A 26,620-nucleotide genomic window follows, 5' to 3' on the forward strand; every position below is an offset into this window, starting at 1 on the left:
TGACCTCAAGACAGCGGTTCACACCAGGCATCACAACAAAATTGCTGAAACAGTTCAGTACTACAGAAAACGTTTGGTTGAGGTTATTGCTTCCAACGGAGGGTAAACCAGTTTTGAAATCCAAAGGTTCACAAACTTTTCCCACCCTGCACTGTGAATGTTTACTCGGTGTGTTCAATAAAGACATGAAAACGTATAATTGTTTGTTTGTTATTAGTTTAAGCACACTGTGTTTGTCTATGTCTGACTTAGATGAAGATCAGATCAAATTTTATGACCAATTTAAGCAGAAATCCAGGTAATTCCAAAGGGTTCACATATTTTTCTTGCCACTGTAAGCTCAGGGTAGCAAATGCTGTCTTCCAAACCTGGTTAGGAGAGCATTTTCCTTAACTATATCCCTTTTACCGAATCTATTTTTATTTAATTATTTTATTTAACTAGGCAAGTCAGTTTAGAACAAATTGTTATTTACAACAACGGTCTACCCAGGCCAAACCCAGACAACGCTGGGCCAATTTTGCACCTCCCTACGGGACTCCCAATCACAGTTGGATGTGATGCAGCCTGGATTCAAACCAGGTACTGTAGTGAATCCTCTAGCACTGAGATGCAGTGCCTTAGACCGCTGCGCCACTCGGGAGCCCGAAGCCTTAACCTCAGTCTCCTAACATACTACGTTAATTCTCCTAACCTGCTACATAAATTGTCATAAACTGCTACAAAAAAGTCAATTCCGTATCAAAGTTGAGTGAAAAGAGTGTCTCTGGGGCTTCCAGCCCACCAGGCTCTTCTTGGCAAATAGACTTCAAAGAGGAAGTTGGTGTAGGAGAAGTTGAGTGGTGTGTGAGAATCAGTCAGATACAATTACAGTTACTCTGTTTCATACCAAATCTGTTTTTCATGTTGAAACATAATGTGACAACCATATGTTTTGTATCAAACTCGAATTTAACAGATATAACTCTTGAATAAATTAATAGTGGATTTTGGTTCATGATTTAACTATATGTTTCCCACACACATTCCCATTCAGGCCTGGGAGATAGAGGAGAGGGAGATGGTTATAATGCCGAAAGTTTCATTTGTTTTATTTAACAATGTGTCGGGGGTGGACTTAGCGATTTGGGGGCCCGTTTCAAAATGCTGCTGACCTGTCCTACCCCGAGAAAGGGCCATTAAATACTAAAGTATTGTTTGAAAAAAATGTCTCATACACTTATTAGGAAGTACGTCACTGATAAGATGTGAGAAGTGCCACATGAATTTCATCATTTTAATTTGTCAGAACACACTATGGACGTGACAGTCTCTACTGTCGACAGTTTACGTTACCGTCTAAGGCAAGTATCGACTTCTTCACTATATTTTCTGTTAATTTGAAAGTTCAAAATAAATTAAAGGAAATTAATTATGAGTAATGAGATTCAATATGTTCTAAAGTACTGCTGTTTGTTCATGTATTAGCTTCACAACTGAAAGACATAGTGTATTGATATGGGGATGGTTCAATACAATGTGTTGTGTGAGTTAAGCTACTCTACCAGTAAGTGAATGTTTGTACTGTTTCAGGTGATCAGTAGTGTGTGAGTTCTCACATGGCTTGTCCTGAGAACATGTTTTTTCTCATTGGCCTCTTTATGTCAGGTGAGTCTTCCACACAGCAACAATTAGTTATGAATCAGACATAAAGGAGTAAGCACAAGTCGTGATATTTTATGGGATGCGCTATATTCCTGTTTTTTAATTGTGTTGAGAAGTGTACAGTTAATTGCTGATTAGTGTAGTTTAGTAGGCTGGATTCAAACAGTGCTGTGAAAAAGTATTTTGCATATTTTTGATACTGAATGCTATCAGACACTCAATCAAAAGCTGATATTAGATAAATGGAACATGAGTGAGCAAATAACACAACAATTAGATAGTTATTTCATTTATTTTCTAAACAAAGTTATGCAACAACCAATGCCACTGTGTGAAAAAGTAATTGCCCCCTTATACTCAATAACTCGTAATGCCTCCATCAGCTGAAATGACAACCAACCATACACTTCCTATAGTTGTTGATCAGTCTCTCACGTTGCTGTGGAGGAATTCTGGCCCACTCTCCCACGCAGAACTGCTTCAACTCAGCGACATTTGTTGGTTTTCAAGCATGAACTGCTCGTTTCAAGTCCTGCCACAATGTCTCATTTGGGATAAGGTCTGGACTTTGAGTAGGCCATTCCAAAACTTAAAATTTGTTGCTTTTAATCACTTTTTATGTAGACTTGATTGTGTGTTTTGGAATGGTGAAACAACCAGTTATTGAGTGTAAGGGGGCAATTATTTTTTCACACAGGGGAATTGGGTGTTGCATAACTTTGTTCATGAAATAAATGTAATAACTATACATTTTTTTTGTTATTTGTAAACTCAAGTTCCCTTTATCTAATATTAGGTTTTGGTTGAAGATCTGATAACATTCAGTAACAAAAAAATAAATAAAAAATAGAGAACCAGAAAGGGGGAAATACTGTTTCATGTCACTGTATGTGCATGTGAAACCGACTTCATGTTGCTGCTGACAGTATAGCTTCCACCACTGTCCCTATCACCATACCGGGCTCAAACTAGTGGTCCTCTGCTCACAAACACACGTCACCTCACTCCTTGACACCAACCAATTGAAAAATCACCTCTACATTGAAATAAATTCATATTATTATTATTGGGAGAGACTGTAACAGTGATGTGTATAAAAAATGTTGGACCGCTGATGCTATGTAACAGCCAATGAGAGGCTATGAATCCACCGGTCTCTATATATGGTACTCCCCAGAAGAAGCAGTCCTCCATAAGAATTAATGGAATTCTACAGTATTTAAATCAAATGTTTCATGGACTATATTACATGTATTTAAGTATTTTGTTTTAGAAGAGACAGAATAGATAGTACTCTATAAAAAAACATATTTTAATATCTTTACATGTTTTTTATTTTATTTGTTATGTTCAGGTCATATAAAAAGCATGAGCTGGGGCACACTCAGAGAAAATTACTTATTGTAGAGGTTCTGACTAACGGTGAATACACTGTAAGCTATAAAATCAAAGAGAGTTGAACACTCTATGTATATAATCTCCCACTAATTCATTGGGTAAAACACCAACGTTTCGGCATCACTGTGCCTTCTTCAGGGTAATGTCATGAATGTTTGAACCAGGTTATGTAGACATACAGTGCAGCTAGTGCAACCAATGGCAATAGTGAGGGGTGTATCATAGTTATGAAGTTAATTAGAATGAATTGAGTAAAACTGTTAAAATAATAGTTTACAGCATATTGAATATATTAGCGTATTGTTATCATTAACATTAGTATAAGATTAGCATCAACATACTTTATTGTTTAATTTAATTTCACATATATTTAATTGTTTCCAATTTCATTAAATGTTGTTACATGTAATCTTTTGGTTCATCCATAATGCATAATATGCACCATCAACAGGGGGAACATATTGGTTCTATGCTGAAAGGCTGTAGAAAGAATATATTCATTTATTAGACTATAATATAACTATAATGTTTTTAAATAGGAAATCCAGTAGTCCTCCCTCTGTTGTAGTCAGGATCTCCATGTTACCTCCTCTCCTCTGTAGTAGTAGGATCTCCATGTTACCTCCTCTCCTCTGTAGTAGTAGGATCTCCATGTTACCTCCTCTCCTCTGTAGTAGTAGGATCTCCATGTTACCTCCTCTCCTCTGTAGTAGTAGGATCTCCATGTTACCTCCTCTCCTCTGTAGTAGTAGGATCTCCATGTTACCTCCTCTCCTCTGTAGTAGTAGGATCTCCATGTTACCTCCTCTCCTCTGTAGTAGTAGGATCTCCATGTTACCTCCTCTCCTCTGTAGTAGTAGGATCTCCATGTTACCTCCTCTCCTCTGTAGTAGTAGGATCTCCATGTTACCTCCTCTCCTTGTAGGATCTCCATGTTACCTCCTCTCCTCTGTAGTAGTAGGATCTCCATGTTACCTCCTCTCCTTGGAAGAGAAACATGCTCAATACCTGTGTATTTCTATTAGGAGATGGGATAGTTAGCTTCAACAAAGTGAGCTGCTACTAGATAATCAGTGTTCTTACAGCTATGCATTGTTTTAATTGTTGTTTTGTTTGTAATGAGTTGGCTTTCCCACATGAACATGTGATGAGATAGATTTCTCCATTTGTCTTACAAGAGATGATACCCCTAACAGGGATTTTTCCACCTGTATGTGGGTGTCTGAAGAAGGATGTTTTTGTAAAGCTATTGCACTGTGAGCATGAGCCACTTTTGTAGTTCCCATATGGAATGGATGTCAAGAGTGACTGAGTGGGCTCAGGGGGCAGGTCATATCTCACTAAGCTATCCCCAATATTGTGACCACACTTATAGACCACCAGTGGAGATTCCTTGAAGAGGTGTGCATTTTTTTTGTCTGATTGTAGAATATTCCAGTGCTTTTTCAAGATTGCTTTGATTTTCTCTGAACACTTGGTGTACGTAGTGCAAAAGACTGTTGCGTTGTTTTTCTTCTTTGGTTAACTTTTTAGCAAATCCTCTCTTGGTTTTTGAGATATTTTCGTTATTGCAGCATCAATACTTTTTTCCTTGTAGCCTCTGATTTTGAATTTATTTTTCATTTTCTTAGCATTGCTGTCAAAATCTGACTGTTGGCAACAGATTCGTTTAACCCTGCATAACTGGCTTTATTTGATAGACCATTCCTGAGGGGAAGGGGATGCATACTATCCGCACGTAGGAGGGTTTTGAGGTCTGTTGGCTGTGTTTACAAGTCTGTATGTAATGCATCAATCTCCTTGATGATCCATAAGTCCAGGTAGTTTATTTTTCTCTCATCAGTCTGCATGGTGAATTTGAGATATTCAGAGCTCTCGTTTAGCAGAGTTTGGTTTAGTTCCTGCTTACTTCCTTCCCAGAGCACAAAGACATCATCTATGTATCTCTTCCATGAGAGGATTTTAGAGAGTAGGGGGTGTGTCTTGTTTTGTAGATGAGTGCTTCCTCAAATTGTTCCACATACAGGTTCACATAGTTGGGGGCAAAGTGGGAGCCCATGGCTACACCCCGAATTTGAAGGAAAAAGTCCGACTCAAAGGTTAATTAGTTATTGGATAATACCAGTTCAGTGAGATGCAAGATACAATCATTGGCTGGAGCAAGGCAAGTGACTCTCTGTTGTAGGAAGTGTTGCAGGTCACAAAATATAATTTAAAAGTTATGCATTAAGGTGTCTCTAATAGAATATATTTGTCAAAAACGAATGTAGACATTAATAAATGCATTTCTATAGCTTCCAAAATCTGTTTTACAATGGAGGAGGAGTAACAAGATGGCTGTGCAGTTGCCTCCAAACAGCGGCCCCTGTCAGTCATCTAGGGTTAATACATATCATTGGACTGAACTGAAAATATATCAGAACCTCCCTGATGTTGTCTTTTATGTTGCAGGTGTTTTGGCCTGCTTTGGTCAACGAGATTTGATCGCCACAATGCCAGATAGACTGGATGTACTGACTGGCTCCTGTGTGCAAATCCCATGTTCATTTGATATTCCTGACCAACATAAGAATACATTTAACAGCACAATACTAACCTCTGGAGTGTGGATTAAAGAAATACCCATACTTTGATGTGCGTCCGGACAATGTGATATTTAACAGTAGTAAGACGGTCAACAGATATCAAGGGAAGATAACTGGAAACATGTCCCAGAAGAACTGCACCACAGTCTTCTTCAATGTAACCACCAATTACACTAATATATACTACTTCAGGATTGAGAGTCAACCATTCCGTGCAACAGACATTGGATAAGTCTGTTGATATAGTTGTCAGAGGTAAGAGACAATTTAACTGTTTACCAACTATTTTTCCCAGTTTAGATTCCTTGCATCAAAGATAAGAGTAGAACAAGTGGACAGTTGAACTTTTAGTGTAAACATACCTTCATCTACAATGTATTACAGATTGGCCTTCCAGTCCCAACCTAACTGTCTCCGGTGAGCTGAAGGAAGGGAACCCTGTCAGTTTGAACTGCTCTGCTGTCGCTCCCTGTCCTGAACACCCCCCTGAGCTGACATGGACTCTCCCAACACAGTTCACAACTGAGAAACAACTGCAGGAGAATCCAGACCAAACCAAATCAGTTTTCTCCACGGTGACCTTCACTCCGTCATACCTTCATCATGAGAAGAACATCACTTGTACTGCAGTCTACCCAGTAGGGGCAAGCAACAAGACAGCTGAACATAACATGATGCTTAACGTTTCATGTAAGATTTAGTCACCAGGTTCCTGTAGAATAGATCATTCTATCATGTTTTCACTGATGATTGTAATAGAGTGGTTTTAATGAGACTATTCAATATACCATATCCAGATACATTCTAAATGAACCCCTCTCCCTCAGTCTCTCCTAAGGACACCTCAGCCTCCATCAGTCCAGCTGATCCAGTATTAGTGGGCAGCTGTGTTAATCTGACCTGCAGCAGTACAGCCAACCCTCCTGTGACAAACTTCACCTGGTTCCAGATCAGTGGGGGTAAAACAACACAGGTAGCATCTGGACAGAGTTACTCCCTCAATGTGACTGTTGGTGATGGAGGACTGTACTACTGTGAAGCAAGAAATAGTCACGGCTGTGGCAAGTCAAAGGAAGTGTGGCTAACTATTAAAGGTAAAACGGGCCTTTAGAGCACAATCTTAGGTTACATATACACTATATATACAAAGGTATGTGGACACCCCTTCAAATGCGTGGATTCAGCTATTTAATGACATTGACATTAATGCCCATGATTTTGGAATGAGATGTTCGACGAGCAGGTGTCCACATACTTTTGGTAATGAAGTGTACATTGCAGATCTTTATGTGAGAAATAACCTAATATGTGCTGTATTTTCAGGGCAAGAAGAGACTGCTAAACAATGGTTTTTGGGATTGCAGCAGGAACTCTGGGGGTCCTTTTGCTTATCAGCCTGATCTGTGTTATTGGATGGTAAAAACTATTCCTGGCATCAATACAAAACTATTATTTATGTTGTGTTTGTGCTTTTGCATGTGAAAACCCTCTCAGTGCATTCAGAAGGCCTTTCTAAATGTCTTCCAGGAGGAGAAACTCGAGGCTCCACGATGGACTTGAAAGGACAGACAGTCCACAGGGACAGGTGGGAATAAGGCTCAACTTTCAAAACCCATCTACAAAGTGTATCTAAGAAAGTACTGAATTAATGCTGAAACTATTTAAAGCCATGAGGTTGACATTATTTCAGAGGAAGTTTAGGGGAGATGACCACACCGGAAGCAATGCCACATCCTGTAAGAACATGCAATGATAACAGAATAGCTGTTGGACTTTGACAGTGTTTCCTGGCAACATGTAACTCTTTACACCTGCCAATTTCATTGACATTTTCATTGACATCCCCTCAGTATGTGTTGTGTAACCTGCTGACCTTAGAGTTTTACAAATGACTGAGCTTAGAGCTTTACACCTGTTCCTCTCTCTGTGTTCTCTCCACAGAACTCCCCGGTTGGGACAGTGTGTGCTGACCAGGCCACAGCTGGAGAGAAACCAGAGGAACCTGCAGAAGACCAGTCTGAAGAGATCCACTACGGTGACATAGACTTCTCCAAACTAAAGACCAAAGAGACCCCAGCTGCAGCCCAGGACAGGGTCCAGGGACAGGAGAGTGAGTACGCTGAAGTCAACGTGACCGAGAGAGGGGCTCAGGAACCACCACTTAATAACCTAGATGGGCTTTATGCACAAGTCAATAAAAGAGGTGCATGTTAATTATTTTTCCAATGGGTATTAAGTGTTTTTATGTACAGTATCGTCATTGTGTATCTGTTTTCTATTGGTACTTTTGTTACATTTATAATTGTGTGCTCTTTGATTATCTGCATATTTGTAGAATTTGCTGGGATGAAAAGTGTTTAACTGTTACTATAGTGGTGATACGATGATGTAGGCTACTCTTTATTTTGGACCATTTATTTTGAGTGATGAGTTCACAGAGCATCTGTTTAATGGGTTCCAGTATAGAGGAACTGTGGCGTTCAACTAGCTTACTGAAATAACTTTAAGACCATATAAAGTCAATGACGACTGAGGAGAGAAGACACAGTTAGTTGGAGAGACAGTGGTCTGATACAAGACAGGAAGTTGGTGAAGTAAGTCTACGTGACGGCAGAATGGTGTTAACATCTACTAGTCACTGTTTCACTTCATCTTTTGTGCAGTTCCCAGAATGACAATATTATCTATTTTCAGTTTATATCTATTTAGAAGATATCGTGTCAGTTTTATGTTGAGTGTTAAACAACAGAATTAATTGAGGCTGAATGTAGTTTTTTTAAATTAATTGCACTGTAATTAAAACCTTTTCATTCAATTTCCATGAAAATGTTTTGGTCTTATTGGTCCAACATTTTACATGCCTCATTAACATGATTAAATGTTGACTTTGTGTAACTGGCCTACACACAATTCCTCATAATGTGAATTATGTTTTTAGACAAGAAGTCTAAAATTCAAGGTGTATTTAACCCCTTTCTTATGGCAACCCTAAATAATTTCAGGAGTAAAGATTTTCTTAACATGTCACATAATAAGTTGCATGGACTCACTCTGTGTGCAATAATAGTGTTTAACATGATTTTTGAATGACTACCTCATCTCTGTACCTCACACATACAATTATCTGTAAGGTCCCTCTGTTGAGCAGCGGGTTTCAAACAGATTAAACCACAAAGACCAGAGAGCTTTTCCAATACCTCTCAAAGAAGGGCACCCATTGGTAGATGGGTAAAACAAATTATAATCTGACAATGAATTTACCTTTGAGCATGGTGAAGTTATTAATTACACTTTGGATGGTTTATCAATTCACCCAGTCACTACAAAACCACTCAGGGATTTCACCCACAGGAGGTTGGTGGCACCTTAATTGGGTAGAACAGGCTCGTGGTAATGGCTGGAGCAGAACAGGTGGAAGGGTACCAAATACGTCCAACAAGTTTTCCATGTGTTTGATTCCATTTGCTCCGTTACAGACATTATTATGAGACGATCTCCCCTCAGCAGCCTCCACTGGTTTCACCATAAGGCCAATGGTGACTTTAAAACAGTTACAGAGTTTAACGGCTGTGATTGGAGGAAACTGAGGATGGATCAGCAACATTGTACTTACTCCATAATACTAACTTAAATGACAAAGTGAAAAGAAGGAAACATGTACAGAATTAAAATATTCCTAAACATGCATTCTGTTTGCGATAAGGCACTAAAGTAAAACTGCTAAAAAATGAGCAAAGAAATTAACTTTATGTCCTGAATACAAAGTGTTATGTTTGGGGCAAATCCAACACAACACATCACTGAGTACCACTCTTCATATCTTCAAGCATGGTGATGGCTGCACCGTGTTATGGGCATGCTATTTAATCCATTTTTAATTCAAACTGTAAGACAACAACATGTGGAATAAGTCAATGGGTACTTTCTGAAGACACTGAGTATACCAAACATTAGGAACACCTTCCTAATTTTGAGTTGAAAACCCTTTTGTCTTCAGAACAGACTCAGTTCAACAGGGCATGGACTCTACAAGGTGCCGAAAGCGTTCCACAGGGATGCTGGCCCATGTCGACTCCAATGCTTCCTTTGGGGGTTGTACCATTCTTGATACACATCGGAAACTGTTTAGAGTGAAAAAACCCAGCATCATTGCAGTTCTTGAAACCAGTGCGCCTGGCACCTACTACCACACCACATTCAAAGGCACTTACATTTTTGTCTTGCCCAGTCACCCACAATCCATGTCTCAATTGTCTGAGGCTTAAAAATCCTTCTTTAACCTGTCTCCTCCCCTTCATCTACACTGATTGAAGTGGATTTAACAAGTGACATCAATAAGGGATCATAGCTTTAACCTGGATTCACCTGGTCAGTCTATGTCATGGAAACAGCAGTAAGATTGGTTCTGTTAAATCACCTAATACCTACTCATAAATCCATTGGCAGTGAGTGGTAGCCTGAACTGCATGCAGGCACATCGTTTCATTGTATTTTCAAACATTTTATCCACATATAGGCAAATCAGTTCCCACAAAACTGAAATGAGCTTGTTCGTCCCATTTTTGTCAGTCCCACCATATCCCCATCCCCACCATATTGCAGCATCAGTGTAGTGTAATGTCCAATAGTCAATACTTTCTCTCTTCTCTCTCTGAATCACCTGGTCCCTCCACCTCTCAATTCCTGACCCTGTCCTCCAGAGCCTTCAGGTCTCCCTCCACCTGATGGGGGAGGTCGGCTCCCACCTACTGGGTAAAGTACGCCCTCAGCTCCTGGGTCTCCTTCTCCCAGAAGGCCTTGGTAAGGTCGAAGAGTGATTTGTCCAAATTTAGTTTTCTTGCAAGTTTAGGAGAATTAGGCTGCAGGTTAGGAGAATTAACATAGCAGGTTATGATAATTAGATCAAGGAACGGAATAGTTTTAGGATTAGCTCAAATGCTAAAAGAATTTGACGTCAATTTGACAAAGCTTTATCCCATCTAGACTTGACCGTCGTAGAGGGAGCCCATGTCCAACTTGCCTCCCAGTCCCTGTAGGTCGCGGTCCCCCTCCTGTGGCACCCGGGACCTTCTTTTCACGCCACTTCAATAAGAAGTGATTTTGGTAGCAGGTTAGGAGCAGGGCTGGACTACAAAACGGCCCCAGATAGCATATTATAGCAAAATATGTTGAATAGTGGGAAATTAGCTCGAAAACAACAACATTTTCTGTCAGCTTTATGACAACATGTCGAACAGCATTATAAAACTGTAGATATGTATCTCTGCACCATGGCAAAATGGGTTGAAATGCTCTCCGCACCATGGCAAAATGGGTTGAAATTCTCTCCACACCATGGCAAAATGGGTTGAAATGCACTCTGCACCATGGCAAAATGGGTTGAAATGCACTCTGCACTATGGCAAAATGGGTTGAAATTCTCTCCACACCATGGCAAAATGGGTTGAAATTCTCTCTGCACCATGGCAAAATGGGTTGAAATGCACTCTGCACCATGGCAAAATGGGTTGAAATGCAGTAAGTAAGGGGGGGGGGGTCGTCCGACCCTGGTTAGGAGAGCATTTTCACTAACCGTAACCCATAGCCATAATTCTCCTAACCTGCTGCATAAATTCTTCTAGCCTGATACAATAAAGTCAATTCTGTATATAAGTGATGTGAAAATGTGTGATCCAGCCCATCCGGCTCCTCTTGGCAAATAGACTTCAAAGAGGAAGTTGGTGTAGGAGAAGTTGAGTTACAATTACAGTTACTATGTTTCATACCAAGTCTGTTTTTCATGTTGAAAAAATTATGTGACAACCCGATGATTTGGCATGGGTCCCAAGATCCTCAAAAGGTTCTACAGCTGCACCATTGAGAGCATCTTGACCGGTTGCATCACCGCCTGGTATAGCAACTGCTCGACATCTGACCGTAAGGTGCTACAGAGGGTAGTACGTATGGCCCAGTACATCACTGGGGCCAAGCTTCCTGCCATCCAGGACCTATATACTAGGCGGTGTCAGAGGAAACCCGAGACATTCTTTTCACGGCACTTCAATAAGAAGCGATTTTGGGAGCAGGTTAGCAGCAGGGCCGGATTACTGAACGGCCCCAGATAGCATATGATAGCAAAATGAATAGAACTGCAGGAAATTAACTTTAAAACTGAAACCTTGTCTATCAGCTTCATGGCAAAATGTGAACACAAGCATGAGGTGCTATAAAACAGCAAAAATAGAAAAAATAATTCTCTCTGCACCATGGCAGAATGTGTTGAAATGCAGGAAAGTAAGCTCAGGGTCCCAAATGCGGTTATCTAACCCTGGTTAGGAGAGCATTTTCCCCAAACCTAACTATTTTACCTGACCTTAACCTCAGGCTCCTAACATGCTACATAAATTCTCATAAACATGCTACGAAAAAGTCAATTCCGTATCAAAGTGGAGTGAAAAGAGTGTCTTTGTGGCTTCCAGCCCACCAGGCTCCTCTTGGCAAATAGACTTCAAAGAGGAAGTTGGTGTAGGAGAAGTTGAGTGGTGTGTGAGAATCAGTCAGATATAATTACAGTTACTCTGTTTCATACCAAGTCTGTTTTTCATGTTGAAACAAAATGTGACAACCATATGTTTTGTATCAAACTCGGATTTAACAAATATAACTCTTGAATAAATTAATAGTGGATTTTGGTTCATAATTTAACTATATGTTTCCCACACACATTCCCATTCAGGCCTGGGAGATAGAGGAGAGGGAGATGGTTATAATGCCGAAAGTTTCATTTGTTTTATTTAACAATGTGTCGGGGGTGGACTTAGCGATTTGGGGGCCCGTTTCAAAATGCTGCTGACCTGTCCTACCCCGAGAAAGGGCCATTAAATACTAAAGTATTGTTTGAAAAAAATGTCTCATACACTTATTAGGAAGTACGTCACTGATGAGATATGAGATGTGCCACATGAATTTCATCATTTTAATTTGTCAGAACACACTATGGGCGTGACAGTCTCTACTGTCGACAGTTTACGTTACCGTCTAAGGCAAGTATCGACTTCTTCACTATATTTTCTCTTAATTTGAATGTTCAAAATAAATGAAAGGAAATTAATTATGAGTAATGAGATTCAATATGTTCTAAAGTACTGCTGTTTGTTCATGTATTAGCTTCACAACTGAAAGACATAGTGTATTGATATGGGGATGGTTCAATACAATGTGTTGTGTGAGTTAAGCTACTCTACCAGTAAGTGTATGTTTGTACTGTTTCAGGTGATCAGTAGTGTGTGAGTTCTCACATGGCTTGTCCTGAGAACATGTTTTTTCACATTGGCCTCTTTATGTCAGGTGAGTCTTCCACACAGCAACAATTAGTTATGAATCGGAAATAAAGGAGTAAGCACAAGTCGTGATATTTTATGGGATGCGCTATATTCCGGCTTTTTAATTGTGTTGAGAAGTGTACAGTTAATTGCTGATTAGTGTAGTTTAGTAGGCTGGATTCAAACAGTGCTGTGAAAAAGTATTTTGCATATTTTTGATACTGAATGCTATCAGACACTCAATCAAAAGCTGATATTAGATAAATGGAACATGAGTGAGCAAATAACACAACAATTAGATAGTTATTTCATTTATTTTCTAAACAAAGTTATGCAACAACCAATTCCCCTGTGTGAAAAAGTAATTGCCCCCTTATACTCAATAGCTGGTAATGCCTCCATCAGCTGAAATGACAACCAACCATACACTTCCTATAGTTGTTGATCAGTCTCTCACGTTGCTGGGGAGGAATTCTGGCCCACTCTCCCATGCAGAACTGCTTCAACTCAGCGACATTTGTTGGTTTTCAAGCATGAACTGCTCGTTTCAAGTCCTGCCACAATGTCTCATTTGGGATAAGGTCTGGACTTTGAGTATGCCATTCCAAAACTTAAAATTTGTTGCTTTTAATCAATTTTCATGTAGACTCTATTGTGTGTTTTGGAATGGTGAAACAACCAGTTATTGAGTGTAAGGGGGCAATTATTTTTTCACACAGGGGAATTGGGTGTTGCATAACTTTGTTCATGAAATAAATGTAATAACTATTAAAAAAAAATGATATTTGTAAACTCAAGTTCCTTTTATCTAATATTAGGTTTTGGTTGAAGATCTGATCACATTCAGTTACAAAAAAATAAATAAAAAATAGAGAACCAGAAAGGGGGAAATACTGTTTCATGTCACTGTATGTGCATGTGAAACCGACTTCATGTTGCGGCTGACAGTATAGCTTCCACCACTGTCCCTATCACCATACCGGGCTCAAACTAGTGGTCCTCTGCTCACAAGCACACGTCACCTCACTCCTTGACAACACACCAACCAATTGAAAAATCACCTCTACATTGAAATAAATTAATATTATTATTATTGGGAGAGACTGTAACAGTGATGTGTATAAAAAATGCTGAACCGCTAATGCTATGTTACAGCCAATGAGAGGCTATGAATCCACCGGTCTCTATATATGGTACTCCCCAGAAGAAGCAGTCCTCCATAAGAATTACTGGAATTCTATAGTATTTAATAAAATCTTTCATGGACTATATTACATGTATTTAAGTATTTTGTTGTAGAAGAGACAGAATAGATAGTACTCTATAAAAAAAATACTTTAATATCTTTCCATGTTTTTTATTTTATTTGTTATGTTCAGGTCATATAAAAAGCATGAGCTGGGGCACACTCAGAGAAAATTAATTATTGTAGAGGTTCTGACTAACGGTGAGTACACTGTAAGCTATAAAATCAAAGAGAGTTGAACACTCTATGTATATAATCTCCCACTAATTCATTGGGTTAAACACCAACGTTTCGGCATCACTGTGCCTTCTTCAGGGTAATGTCATGAATGTTTGAACCAGGTTATGTAGACATACAGTGCAGCTAGTGCAACCAATGACAATAGTGAGGGGTGTATCATAGTTATGAGGTTAATTAGAATGAATTGAGTGAAAGACAATAGTTTACAGCATATTGAACATAGTAGGCTATTGTTATCATTAACATTAGTATAAGATTAGCATCAACATACATTATTGTTTAATTTAATTTCACATTTATTTAATTGTTTCCAATTTCATTAAATGTTGTTAAATTGTAATCTTTTGGTTCATCCATAATGCATAAATAGCATCATCATCTATGCTGAAAGGCTGTAGAAAGAATATATTCATTTATAAGACTATAATATAACTATAATGTTTTTAAATAGGAAATCCAGTAGTCCTCCCTCTGTAGTAGTAGGATCTCCATGTTACCTCCTCTCCTCTGTAGTAGTAGGATCTCCATGTTACCTCCTCTCCTCTGTAGTAGTAGGATCTCCATGTTACCTCCTCTCCTCTGTAGTAGTAGGATCTCCATGTTACCTCCTCTCCTTGGTAGTAGTAGGATCTCCATGTTACCTCCTCTCCTCTGTAGTAGTAGGATCTCCATGTTACCTCCTCTCCTCTGTAGTAGTAGGATCTCCATGTTACCTCCTCTCCTCTGTAGTAGTAGGATCTCCATGTTACCTCCTCTCCTCTGTTGTAGTAGGATCTCCATGTTACCTCCTCTCCTCTGTTGTAGTAGGATCTCCATGTTACCTCCTCTCCTCTGTAGTAGTAGGATCTCCATGTTACCTCCTCTCCTCTGTAGGAGTAGGATCTCCATGTTACCTCCTCTCCTCGGTAGTAGTAGGATCTCCATGTTACCTCCTCTCCTCTGTAGTAGTAGGATCTCCATGTTACCTCCTCTCCTCTGTAGTAGTAGGATCTCCATGTTACCTCCTCTCCTCTGTTGTAGTAGGATCTCCATGTTACCTCCTCTCCTCTGTAGTAGTAGGATCTCCATGTTACCTCCTCTCCTCTGTAGGAGTAGGATCTCCATGTTACCTCCTCTCCTCTGTAGGAGTAGGATCTCCATGTTACCTCCTCTCCTTGGTAGAGCAACATGCTCAATACCTGTGTATTTCTATTAGGAGATGGGATAGTTAGCTTCAACAAAGTGAGCTGCTACTAGATAATCAGTGTTCTTACAGCTATGCATTGTTTTAATTGTTGTTTTGTTTGTAATGAGTTGGCTTTCCCACATGAACATGTGATGAGATAGATTTCTCCATTAGTCTTGCAAGAGATGATACCCCTAACAGGGATTTTTCCACCTGTATGTGGGTGTCTGAAGAAGGATGTTTTTGTAGTTCTATTGCACTGTGAGCATGAGCCACATTTGTAGTTCCCATATGGAATGGGTGTCAAGAGTGTCTGAGTGGGCTCAGGGGGCAGGTCATATCTCACTAAGCTATCCCCAATATTGTGACCACACTTATAGACCACCAGTGGAGATTCCTTGAAGAGGTGTGCATTTTTTTTGTCTGATTGTAGAATATCCCAGTGATTTTTCAAGATTGCTTTGATTTTCTCTGAACACTTGGTGTACGTAGTGCAAAAGACTGTTGTGTTGTTTTTCTTCTTTGGTTAACTTTTTAGCAAATCCTCTCTTGGTTTTTGAGATATTTTCGTTATTGCAGCATCAATACTTTTTTCCTTGTAGCCTCTGATTTTGAATTTATTTTTCATTTTCTTAGCATTGCTGTCAAAATCTGACTGTTGGCAACAGATTCGTTTAACCCTGCATAACTGGCTTTATTTGATAGACCATTCCTGAGGGGAAGGGGATGCATACTATCCGCACGTAGGAGGGTTTTGAGGTCTGTTGGCTGTGTTTACAAGTCTGTATGTAATGCATCATTCTCTTTGATGATCCATAAGTCCAGGTAGTTTATTTTTCTCTCATCAGTCTGCATGGTGAATTTGAGATATTCAGAGCTCTCGTTTAGCAGAGTTTGGTTTAGTTCCTGCTTACTTCCTTCCCAGAGCACAAAGACATCATCTATGTATCTCTTCCATGAGAGGATTTTAGAGAGTAGGGGGTGTGTCTTTTGTAGATGAGTGCTTCCTCAAATTGTTCCACATGCAGGTTCATATAGTTGGGGGCAAAGTGGGAGCCCATGGCTACACCCCGAATTTGAAGGAAAAAGTCTGACTCAAAGGTTAATTAGTTATTGGATAATACCAGTTCAGTGAGATGCAAGATACAATCATTGGCTGGAGCAAGGCAAGTGTCTCTCTGTTGAAGGAAGTGTTGCAGGTCACAAAATATAATTTAAAAGTATGCATTAAGGTGTCTCTAATAGAATATATTTGTCAAAAACGAATGTAGACATTAATAAATGCATTTCTATAGCTTCCAAAATCTGTTTTACAATGGAGGAGGAGTAACAAGATGGCTGTGCAGTTGCCTCCAAACAGCGGCCCCTGTCAGTCATCTAGGGTTAATACATATCATTGGACTGAACTGAAAATATATCAGAACCTCCCTGATGTTGTCTTTTATGTTGCAGGTGTTTTGGCCTGCTTTGGTCAACGAGATTTGATCGCCACAATGCCAGATAGACTGGATGTACTGACTGGCTCCTGTGTGCAAATCCCATGTTCATTTGATATTCCTGACAAACATAAGAATACATTTAACAGCACAATACTAACCTCTGGAGTGTGGATGAAAGATATACCATACTTTGATGTGCGTCCGGACAATGTGATATTTAACAGTAGTAAGACGGTCAACAGATATCAAGGGAAGATAACTGGAAACATGTCCCAGAAGAACTGCACCACAGTCTTCTTCAATGTAACCACCAATTACACTAATAAATACTACTTCAGGATTGAGAGTCAACCATTCCGTGCAACAGACATTGGATAAGTCTGTTGATATAGTTGTCAGAGGTAAGAGACAATTTAACTGTTTACCAACTATTTTTCCCAGTTTAGATTCCTTGCATCAAAGACAAGAGTAGAACAAGTGGACAGTTGAACTTTTAGTGTAAAATATCTTTATCTACAATGTATTACAGATTTGCCTTCCAGTCCCATCCTTACTGTCTCAGGTGAGGTGAAGGAAGGGAACCCTGTCAGTTTGAACTGCTCTGCTGTCGCTCCCTGTCCTGAACACCCCCCTGAGCTGACATGGACTCTCCCAACACAGTTCACAACTGAGAACCAACTGCAGGAGAATCCAGACCAAACCAAATCAGTTTTCTCCACGGTGACCTTCACTCTGTCATACCTTCATCATGAGAAGAACATCACTTGTACTGCAGTCTACCCAGTAGGGACAAGCAACAAGACAGCTGAACATAACATGATGCTTAACGTTTCATGTAAGATTTAGTCACAGGTTCCTGTAGAATAGATCATTCTATCATGTTTTCACTGATGATTGTAATAGAGTGGTTTTAATGAGACTATTCAATATACCATATCCAGATACATTCTAAATGAACCCCTCTCCCTCAGTCTCTCCTAAGGACACCTCAGCCTCCATCAGTCCAGCTGATCCAGTATTAGTGGGCAGCTGTGTTAATCTGACCTGCAGCAGTACAGCCAACCCTCCTGTGACAAACTTCACCTGGTTCCAGATCAGTGGGGGTAAAACAACACAGGTAGCATCTGGACAGAGTTACTCCCTCAATGTGACTGTTGGTGATGGAGGACTGTACTACTGTGAAGCAAGAAATAGTCACGGCTGTGGCAAGTCAAAGGAAGTGAGGCTGGCTATTAAAGGTAGAAGCATTGGCACATTCAATATGGCACAACATTAAGAATAATATAGATATAGATAGATGTAGAAGAGATATACTTCTACATGCCTGCTATATTTATCTAGGTATGATACGGCTGTAGGATCTTAATTTGATCACTATTTTGTTGCTGAGAAGTTTATTGCATTGTGGTAAATGCAGATAAGCTTTGTGATTTACATAAATTCACCAAAAACCTGCACTAAAACGTGGTTATATTAACAGTATTGCACTTTTCATGTAGCCTTATTTTGTCCAGCTAATAGCCTAACCACCAATGGAACAACATTACGGAGTAAAAGTTCAAGTCCTTTTGCTGCAGGATTATTTCGCTGCAACCATACTGGATAAATTAAGATCTTACATCTGTACATCTACAGTATATGTGTAAATTGTAATGTTAGACAATGTGCAAAATGTTTCCTCTCTTTAGGAACAGTTGACCATAATATGTGTTTTATTTACAGGGCAAGAAGAGCCTGTTAACCCAAAGGTTTTTGAGATTGTAGGAAAAACCGTTGGGTTGCTTTTCCTTTTCAGCCTGATCGTATTCTTTGCATGGTAAAAAGATATTCCCATCCTCAATGCAAACATATTTATCATGCTGTTTGTGCTTTTGTATATGAAAACCTAAATGATGTCAAAATACCTTTATTCTTGTCTTCCAGGAGGAGGAGAACATCTAGACTCCCCAGTGGGTTTGACATGACAGACCGTTCACAGGGACAGGTGGGAATGTTAGACTCAACTTTTAAAACCCATCTAGAATGTGCATTTAAGGAAGAATTGAATGAATACTGTGTTGTGTAACCAACTATAACTATGAAGTCATTATTCTTCTGAAGTGTCGGTCCTGACACCTGTTCCTTTCTCTGTGTTCTCTCCACAGAACTCCCCGGTTGGGACAGTATGCTCCAACCAGGCCACGGTCAGGTAGAGGGAACCAGGAACCACCCCATATCAACCTTGATGGGCTTTATGCACAAGTCAATAAAAGAGGTGCATGTTAATGTATTTCGCCAATGGGTATTAAGTGTTTTTATGTACAGTATCGTCATTGTGTATCTGTTTTCTATTGGTACTTTTGTTACATTTATAATTGTGTGCTCTTTGATTATCTGCATATTTGTAGAATTTGCTGGGATGAAAAGTGTTTAACTGTTACTATAGTGGTGATACGATGATGTAGGCTACTCTTTATTTTGGACCATTTATTTTGAGTGATGAGTTCACAGAGCATCTGTTTAATGGGTTCCAGTATAGAGGAACTGCTGAGTTCAACTAGCCAACTGAAGGCAGTTTAAGTCCATATAAAGTCAATGATGACTGAGGAGAGAAGACACAGTTGGTTGGAGAGACAGTGGTCTGATACAAGAAAGGAAGTTGGTGAAGTAAGTCTACATTACATATTTTGTGCTGTTCCCAGAATAACAATATCATCTATTTTCAGTTTATATCTATTTTGAAGTTATCTGTGTCAGGTTTTATGTTGAGTGTTAAATCAACAGAAACACATCAAGGCTGAATTAAAGGTTGTTTATTAATTGCACTGTAATAAAAACCTTTAAATTCAATTTCCATGACATCTTTTGGTCTTATTGGTCCAACATTTGACATATTTCATTAAAATTGATTACATTTAGATGTGTCACTGGCCTACACACAATACCCATTAATGTGGAATGATGTTTTGAATTAGAAAATAAATTAAAAGATGAAATATCTTGAGTCAATATGTATTCAACCCCTTTCTTATGACAATCATGAATAAGTTCAGGAGTAAAGATTTGCTTAACAAGTCGCATAATAAGTTGCATGGACTCACTGTGTGTGCAACAATAGTGAATGACTACTTCATCTCTGTTCCCCACTTCATCTCTGTAAGGTCCCTCAGTCGAGCAGTGTGTTTCAAACAGATTTAACCACAAAGACTGGGGAGGTTTTCCAATGCCTTGTAAAGAAGAGCATCTATTGGTAGATGGATAAAAAAAATAAAAAATTGAATATCCCTTTCAGGGATGTTATTAATTACAATGTTAAATGGCATATCAATACAGCCAGTCACTACAAAGATACAGGCGTCCTTCCTAACTCAGTTACCGGAGAGGAAGGAAAACGCTCAGGGATCTCACTATGAGTCCACTGGTGATTTTAAAACATTTACACAGTCTAATGGCTGTGATAGCAGAAAACTTAGGATGGATCAACAATTTTGTAGTTACTCCACAATACTAACCTAAATGACAGATTGTCACGCTCTGACCTAGGAGAGCTGTGTTTTCTCTGTTTAGCTAGGCCAGGGTGTGATAGGTGGGTGGGCATTCTATGTTTTGTGTTCTATGTTTTGGCCGGGTATGGTTTCCAATCAGAGGCAGGTGTCTATCGTTGTCTCTGATTGGAAGCCATACTTAGGCAGCCTGTTTTTCCTTTGTTGTTTGTGGGTAGTTGTTTTCCATTTAGTTGTGAGTACCTGACAGAACTGTCTGCTGTCATTTTTTGTTTAATTTGTAAAGTGTTAATTTCTTTCATTAAATTACAAGATTAACATTTTCCACGCTGCACCTTGGTCTACTCATTTCGACGCCTGTGACAGATTGAAAAGAAGGAAACATGTACAGAATAAACATATTCCAAAACATGCATCCTGTTTGCAATAAGGCACTAAAGTAAAACTGCAAAAAATGTGGCAAAATAAATTTACTGTATGTCCGGAATGCAAAGTGTTATGTTTGGGGCTAATCCAACACAACACATCACTGAGTACCACTCTTCATATTTTCAAGCATGGTGATGGCTGCACCATGTTATGGCCGTCTAGCAATGATCAACAACCAACTTGACAGGGATTGAATCATTTTTTAAAGAATAATGTACAAATATTGTACAATCCAGGAAAGCTCTTACAGACTTACCCAGAAAGACTCACAGCTGTAATCACTGCCAAATGTGATTCTAACATGTTTTGACTCAGGGGTGTGAATACATACGTCAATTAGAGTTTTCTGTATTTCTTTTCAATTAATCTGCAAACATTTCTAAAACATATTTTCACTTTGTTATTAAGGGGCATTGTGTATAGATGGGTGAGAAAATAAATATTTTTAATCCATTTTTATTTCAGGTTGTAACACAACAAAATGTTTAATAAGTCAAGAGGTATGAATACTTTCTGGAGGCATTGAGTATACCAAACATTAATTGAGTTGCACACCCTTTTGCCTTCAGAACAGCCTCAATTCATCGGGGCATGGACTCTACAAGGTGTCGAAAGTGTTCCACAGGGATGGTTGTCCATGTTGACTCCAATGCTTCCCACACTTGTGTCAAGTTGGCTGCATGTCCTTTGGTTGGTGGACCATTCTTGATACACATGGGAAACTGTGTGAAAAAACCCAGCAGTGTTGCAGTTCTTGTCACAAACCAGTGTGCCTGGCACCTACTACCACACCTCGTTCAAAGGCACTTACATTTATTGTCTTGCCCAAACACCCTCTAAATGGCCCACATACACAATCCATGTTTCAATTGTCTCAAGGCTTAAAAATCCTTCTTTAACCTGTCTCCTCCCCTTCATCTACACTGATTGAAGTGGATTTAACAAGTGGCTTCAGTAAGGGATCATAGCCTTCACCTGGATTCACATGGTCAGTCTATGTCATGGAAACAGCAGTAAGATACAGTTGAACACAGATTCTGATCAATCACCTCATACCTACAGTACTCATAAATCCATTTGCAGTGAGTGGTAGCCTGAACTGCATGCAGGCACGTTGTTTAATCGTAATTTCATACATTTTACCCACAGATAGGCAAATCAGTTTCCACAAATCTGAAATGAGAATGTTAGTCCCTTTTTTGTCAGTCCCACCATATCCCCATCCCCACCGTATTGCAGCATCAGCGTAGTATAATGTCCAATAGTCAATACTTTCTCTCTTCTCTCTCTGAATCATCTGGTCCCTCCACCTCTCAAATCCTGACCCTGTCCTCCAGAGCCTTCAGCTCTCCCTCCACCTGCTGGGTAAAGTACACCCTCAGCTCCTGGGTCTCCTTCTCCCAGAAGACCTTGGGCAGGTCGAAGATGGTTTTGTCTAGAAGGGATACAGCTTTTGTCAAAATGTAGTTTTCTACCAAGTTTAGCAGAATTTATGCAGCAGGTTAGGATAATTAACGTATTAGGTTATGATTAGATGAAAGTACGGAAAAGGGTTAGGATTAGCTAAAATGCTAAAAGAATACAACTTCAATTTGACAAAAGATTTATCCCATCTAGACTTGACCGTCGTAGAGAGGGCCCATGTCTACCCTGCCGCCCATGCCCTGCAGGTTGCTGGCTCTCTCCTGTTGCACATGGGACACACTCTATTCACTCCACTTCAAGAAGATATTATTTTGGTAGCAGATTAGGAGCAGGGACAGATTACCGAACGGCCCCAGATAGCACATGATAGCAAAATGTTTTGAATAGTAGGAAAATAGCTTTAACACTGCAACACTTTGTCTCAGCCTCATGGCAAAATGTGAACACAAGCATGATGAGCTATAATACACCAAAATAAATCTCTGCTTCATGGCAAAAAGTGTAGAATTTCAGGAAGTTAGCTTTAAAACTTACATTTTTTGCCAAAGCTTCATGACAAAATGTGTAGAATAGCATTATAGAATTGCACATTTTTCTCTCTGGACCATGGCAAAATGTGTTGAAATTCAGGAAAGTACAGTGGCAAGAAAATGTATGTGAACCCTTCGGAATAACATAGATTTCTGTATAAATTGGTCATAAAATGTGATCTTCATCTGAGTCACAACAATAGACAAATACAGTGTGCTTATACTAATAACACAAATTGTTATATTTTTCTTGACTATATTAAATACATCATTTAAAAATTCACAGTGTATGTTGGTAAAAGTAAGGCTAATGACTTCTCCAAAAGCTAATTAGAGTCAGAAGTCAGCTAACCTGGAGTCCATTCAATGAGATTGAAGATGTTGGTTAGAGTGGCCCTGCCCTATACAAAACACTCTTAAAATTTGAGTTTGCTATTCACAAGAAGCATTGCCTGGTGTGAACCATACCTCGAACAAAAGAGACCTCAGAAGACCTAAGATGAAGAATTGTTGACTTGCATAAATCTGGAAAGGGTTACAAAACGTATCTCTGAAAGCCTCGATGTTCATTAGTCCACGGTAAGACAAATTGTCTATAAATGGAGAAAGTTCAGCACTGTTGCTCCCTAGGACTGGCCGTCCTGCAAAGATGACTGCAAGAGCACAGCACAGAATGCTCAAGGAGGTTAAGGAGAATCCTAGAGTGTCACCTAAAGACTTACAGCAATCTCTGGAACAACCTAACATCTCTGTTGACGAGTCTACGATACGTAAAACACTGAACAAAAATGGTGTACATGGGAGGACACCACAGAAGAAGCCACTGCTGTCCAAAACAAACATTGCTGCACGTCTGAAGTTCAGCAAAGGAGCACCTGGATGTTTCACAGCGCTACTGGCAAAATATTCTGTGGACAGATTAAACTAAAGTTGAGTTGTTTGGAAGGAACACACAACACTATGTGTGGAGAAAAAAATGCACAGCACACCAACATCAAAACCTCATCCCAACTGTAAAGTATGGTGGATGGAGCATCATGGTTTGGGTCTGCTTTGCTTCCACAGGGCCTGGACAGCTTGCTATCATTGATGGAAAAATGAATTCCCAAGTTTATCAAGACTTTTTGCAGCAGAATGTAAGGCTATCTGTCCGCCAATTGAAGGTCAACAGAAGTTGGGTGATGCAACAGGATAACAACCCAAAACACAGAAGTGAATCAGCAACAGAATGGCTTCAACAGAAGAAAATACGCCTTCTGGAGTGACCCAGTCAGAGTCCTAACCTCAACCCGATTGCGATGCAGTGGCATGACCTCAAGACAGCGGTTCACACCAGGCATCACAACAAAATTGCTGAAACAGTTCAGTACTACAGAAAACGTTTGGTTGAGGTTATTGCTTCCAACGGAGGGTAAACCAGTTTTGAAATCCAAAGGTTCACAAACTTTTCCCACCCTGCACTGTGAATGTTTACTCGGTGTGTTCAATAAAGACATGAAAACGTATAATTGTTTGTTTGTTATTAGTTTAAGCACACTGTGTTTGTCTATGTCTGACTTAGATGAAGATCAGATCAAATTTTATGACCAATTTAAGCAGAAATCCAGGTAATTCCAAAGGGTTCACATATTTTTCTTGCCACTGTAAGCTCAGGGTAGCAAATGCTGTCTTCCAAACCTGGTTAGGAGAGCATTTTCCTTAACTATATCCCTTTTACCGAATCTATTTTTATTTAATTATTTTATTTAACTAGGCAAGTCAGTTTAGAACAAATTGTTATTTACAACAACGGTCTACCCAGGCCAAACCCAGACAACGCTGGGCCAATTTTGCACCTCCCTACGGGACTCCCAATCACAGTTGGATGTGATGCAGCCTGGATTCAAACCAGGTACTGTAGTGAATCCTCTAGCACTGAGATGCAGTGCCTTAGACCGCTGCGCCACTCGGGAGCCCGAAGCCTTAACCTCAGTCTCCTAACATACTACGTTAATTCTCCTAACCTGCTACATAAATTGTCATAAACTGCTACAAAAAAGTCAATTCCGTATCAAAGTTGAGTGAAAAGAGTGTCTCTGGGGCTTCCAGCCCACCAGGCTCTTCTTGGCAAATAGACTTCAAAGAGGAAGTTGGTGTAGGAGAAGTTGAGTGGTGTGTGAGAATCAGTCAGATACAATTACAGTTACTCTGTTTCATACCAAATCTGTTTTTCATGTTGAAACATAATGTGACAACCATATGTTTTGTATCAAACTCGAATTTAACAGATATAACTCTTGAATAAATTAATAGTGGATTTTGGTTCATGATTTAACTATATGTTTCCCACACACATTCCCATTCAGGCCTGGGAGATAGAGGAGAGGGAGATGGTTATAATGCCGAAAGTTCCTTTTAACAATTTATTGGGGGCAGACTTAGCGATTTTGAGACCCGATTCAAAATGCTGCTGACCTGTCCTACCCCGAGAAAGGGATATTAAATACCGTAGTATTCTTTTAAAATGATTTCTCATTCACCAATTAGGAAGTACTTCACTGATGAGATGTGAGATATGCCACATGAATTTCAAGTACATTAGTTTGTCAGTCCACACTATGGGTGTGACAGTCTCTACTGTAGACAGTTTACGATACCGTCTAAGGCAAGTATCGACTTCTTCAATATATTTTCTCTTAATTTGAATGTTCAAAATAAATTAAAGGAAATTAATTATGAGTAATGAGATTCAATATGTTCTAAAGTACTGCTGTTTGTTCATGTATTAGCTTCACAACTGAAAGACATAGTGTATTGATATGGGGATGGTTCAATACAATGTGTTGTGTGAGTTAAGCTACTCTACCAGTAAGTGAATGTTTGTACTGTTTCAGGTGATCAGTAGTGTGTGAGTTTTCACATGGCTTGTCCTGAGAACATGTTTTTTCTCATTGGCCTCTTTATGTCAGGTGAGTCTTCCACACAGCAACAATTAGTTATGATTCAGACATAAAGGAATAACCACAAGTCATTATATTTTATGGGATGTGCTATATAATTGTTTAGAAAAGTGTACAGTTTATTCCTGATTAGTTTATTTTAATAGTCTGGATTCAAACAGTGCTGTGAAAAAGTATTTTGCATATTTTTGATATTGAATGTTATCAGATATTCAATCAAAAGCTAATATTAGATAAATGGAACCTGAGTGAATTAACAACACAACAATGACATACTTATTTCATTTATTTCATAAAAAAAGTTATGCAACACCCAATTCCTCTGTGTGAAAAGGTAATTGCCCCCTAACACTCAATAACTGGTTGTGCCTCCTTTAGCTGAAATGACAACCAACCATACACTTCCTATAGTTGTTGATCAGTTTCTCACGTTGCTGTGGAGGAATTTTGGCCCACTCTCCCATGCAGAACTGCTTTAACTCAGCGACATTTGTTGGTTTTCAAGCATGAACTGTTTGTTTCAAGTCCTGCCACAATATCTCAATAGGGATTAGGTCTGGACTTTTTGTAGGCCATTCCAAAACTTTAATTTTGTTGCTTTTAATAAATTTTCATGTAGACTTGATTGTGTGTTTTGAAATGGTGAAACAACCAGTTATTGAGTGTAAGGGGGCAATTACTTTTTCACACAATTGGGAATTGGGTGTTGCATAACTTTGTTCATGAAATAAATGTAATACCTATACATTTTTTTTGTTATTTGTAAACTCAAGTTCCCTTTATCTAATATTAGGTTT

At 39.3% G+C, this 26,620-nt stretch overlaps 2 protein-coding genes and 1 pseudogene across 4 annotated transcripts in view; all 3 read left to right on the forward strand.

Annotated features, from left to right (window-relative positions):
* Positions 1 to 1,261: 1,261 nt before the first annotated feature.
* Positions 1,262 to 26,620, forward strand: part of LOC106579620 (B-cell receptor CD22-like) — a 30,983-nt pseudogene continuing 5,624 nt past the window's right edge. Inside the window, exons 1-5 of the transcript XR_014381704.1 lie at positions 1,262 to 1,343; positions 1,573 to 1,647; positions 5,494 to 5,882; positions 6,012 to 6,317; positions 6,455 to 6,721. The product of XR_014381704.1 is annotated as a B-cell receptor CD22-like (transcript). The remainder of the gene's footprint in view (positions 1,344 to 1,572; positions 1,648 to 5,493; positions 5,883 to 6,011; positions 6,318 to 6,454; positions 6,722 to 26,620) is intronic.
* Positions 6,951 to 8,456, forward strand: LOC145850418 (uncharacterized). Its single transcript, XM_082966005.1, has 3 exons — positions 6,951 to 7,043; positions 7,155 to 7,212; positions 7,569 to 8,456. Exons 1-3 carry the CDS (start codon positions 6,973 to 6,975, stop codon positions 7,839 to 7,841), a joined length of 402 nt encoding a protein of 133 aa, XP_082822131.1. The 5' UTR covers positions 6,951 to 6,972; the 3' UTR covers positions 7,842 to 8,456.
* On the forward strand, positions 12,505 to 20,823 carry LOC145862334 (B-cell receptor CD22-like). Of its 2 annotated transcripts, none has more exons than XM_082966004.1 (8): positions 12,505 to 12,649; positions 12,879 to 12,953; positions 17,032 to 17,419; positions 17,548 to 17,853; positions 17,990 to 18,121; positions 18,741 to 18,834; positions 18,942 to 19,002; positions 19,163 to 20,823. In XM_082966004.1, exons 4-8 carry the CDS (start codon positions 17,835 to 17,837, stop codon positions 19,208 to 19,210), a joined length of 354 nt encoding a protein of 117 aa, XP_082822130.1. In that variant the 5' UTR covers positions 12,505 to 12,649; positions 12,879 to 12,953; positions 17,032 to 17,419; positions 17,548 to 17,834; the 3' UTR covers positions 19,211 to 20,823. The 2 variants fall into 2 exon arrangements, with proteins under 2 accessions (XP_082822130.1, XP_082822129.1); XM_082966003.1 differs by having other exon boundaries at positions 12,544 to 12,649; positions 17,990 to 18,256.

Source organism: Salmo salar, chromosome 19, assembly GCF_965601325.2.
Source record: "Salmo salar chromosome 19, fSalSal1, whole genome shotgun sequence".
NCBI classification, from domain to species: Eukaryota; Metazoa; Chordata; class Actinopteri; order Salmoniformes; family Salmonidae; genus Salmo; species Salmo salar.

Coding starts and splice junctions, on each gene's coding strand:
- LOC145850418 (XM_082966005.1), top strand. CDS start 6,973: ATGGTTTTTGGGATTGCAGCAGGAACTCTGGGGGTCCTTTTGCTTATC. Junction 7,044..7,154: donor CTGATCTGTGTTATTGGATG/GTAAAAACTATT, acceptor AATGTCTTCCAG/GAGGAGAAACTCGAGGCTCC. Junction 7,213..7,568: donor CAGACAGTCCACAGGGACAG/GTGGGAATAAGG, acceptor TTCTCTCCACAG/AACTCCCCGGTTGGGACAGT.
- LOC145862334 (XM_082966003.1), top strand. Junction 18,257..18,740: donor AGTGAGGCTGGCTATTAAAG/GTAGAAGCATTG, acceptor TTTTATTTACAG/GGCAAGAAGAGCCTGTTAAC. Junction 18,835..18,941: donor CTGATCGTATTCTTTGCATG/GTAAAAAGATAT, acceptor CTTGTCTTCCAG/GAGGAGGAGAACATCTAGAC.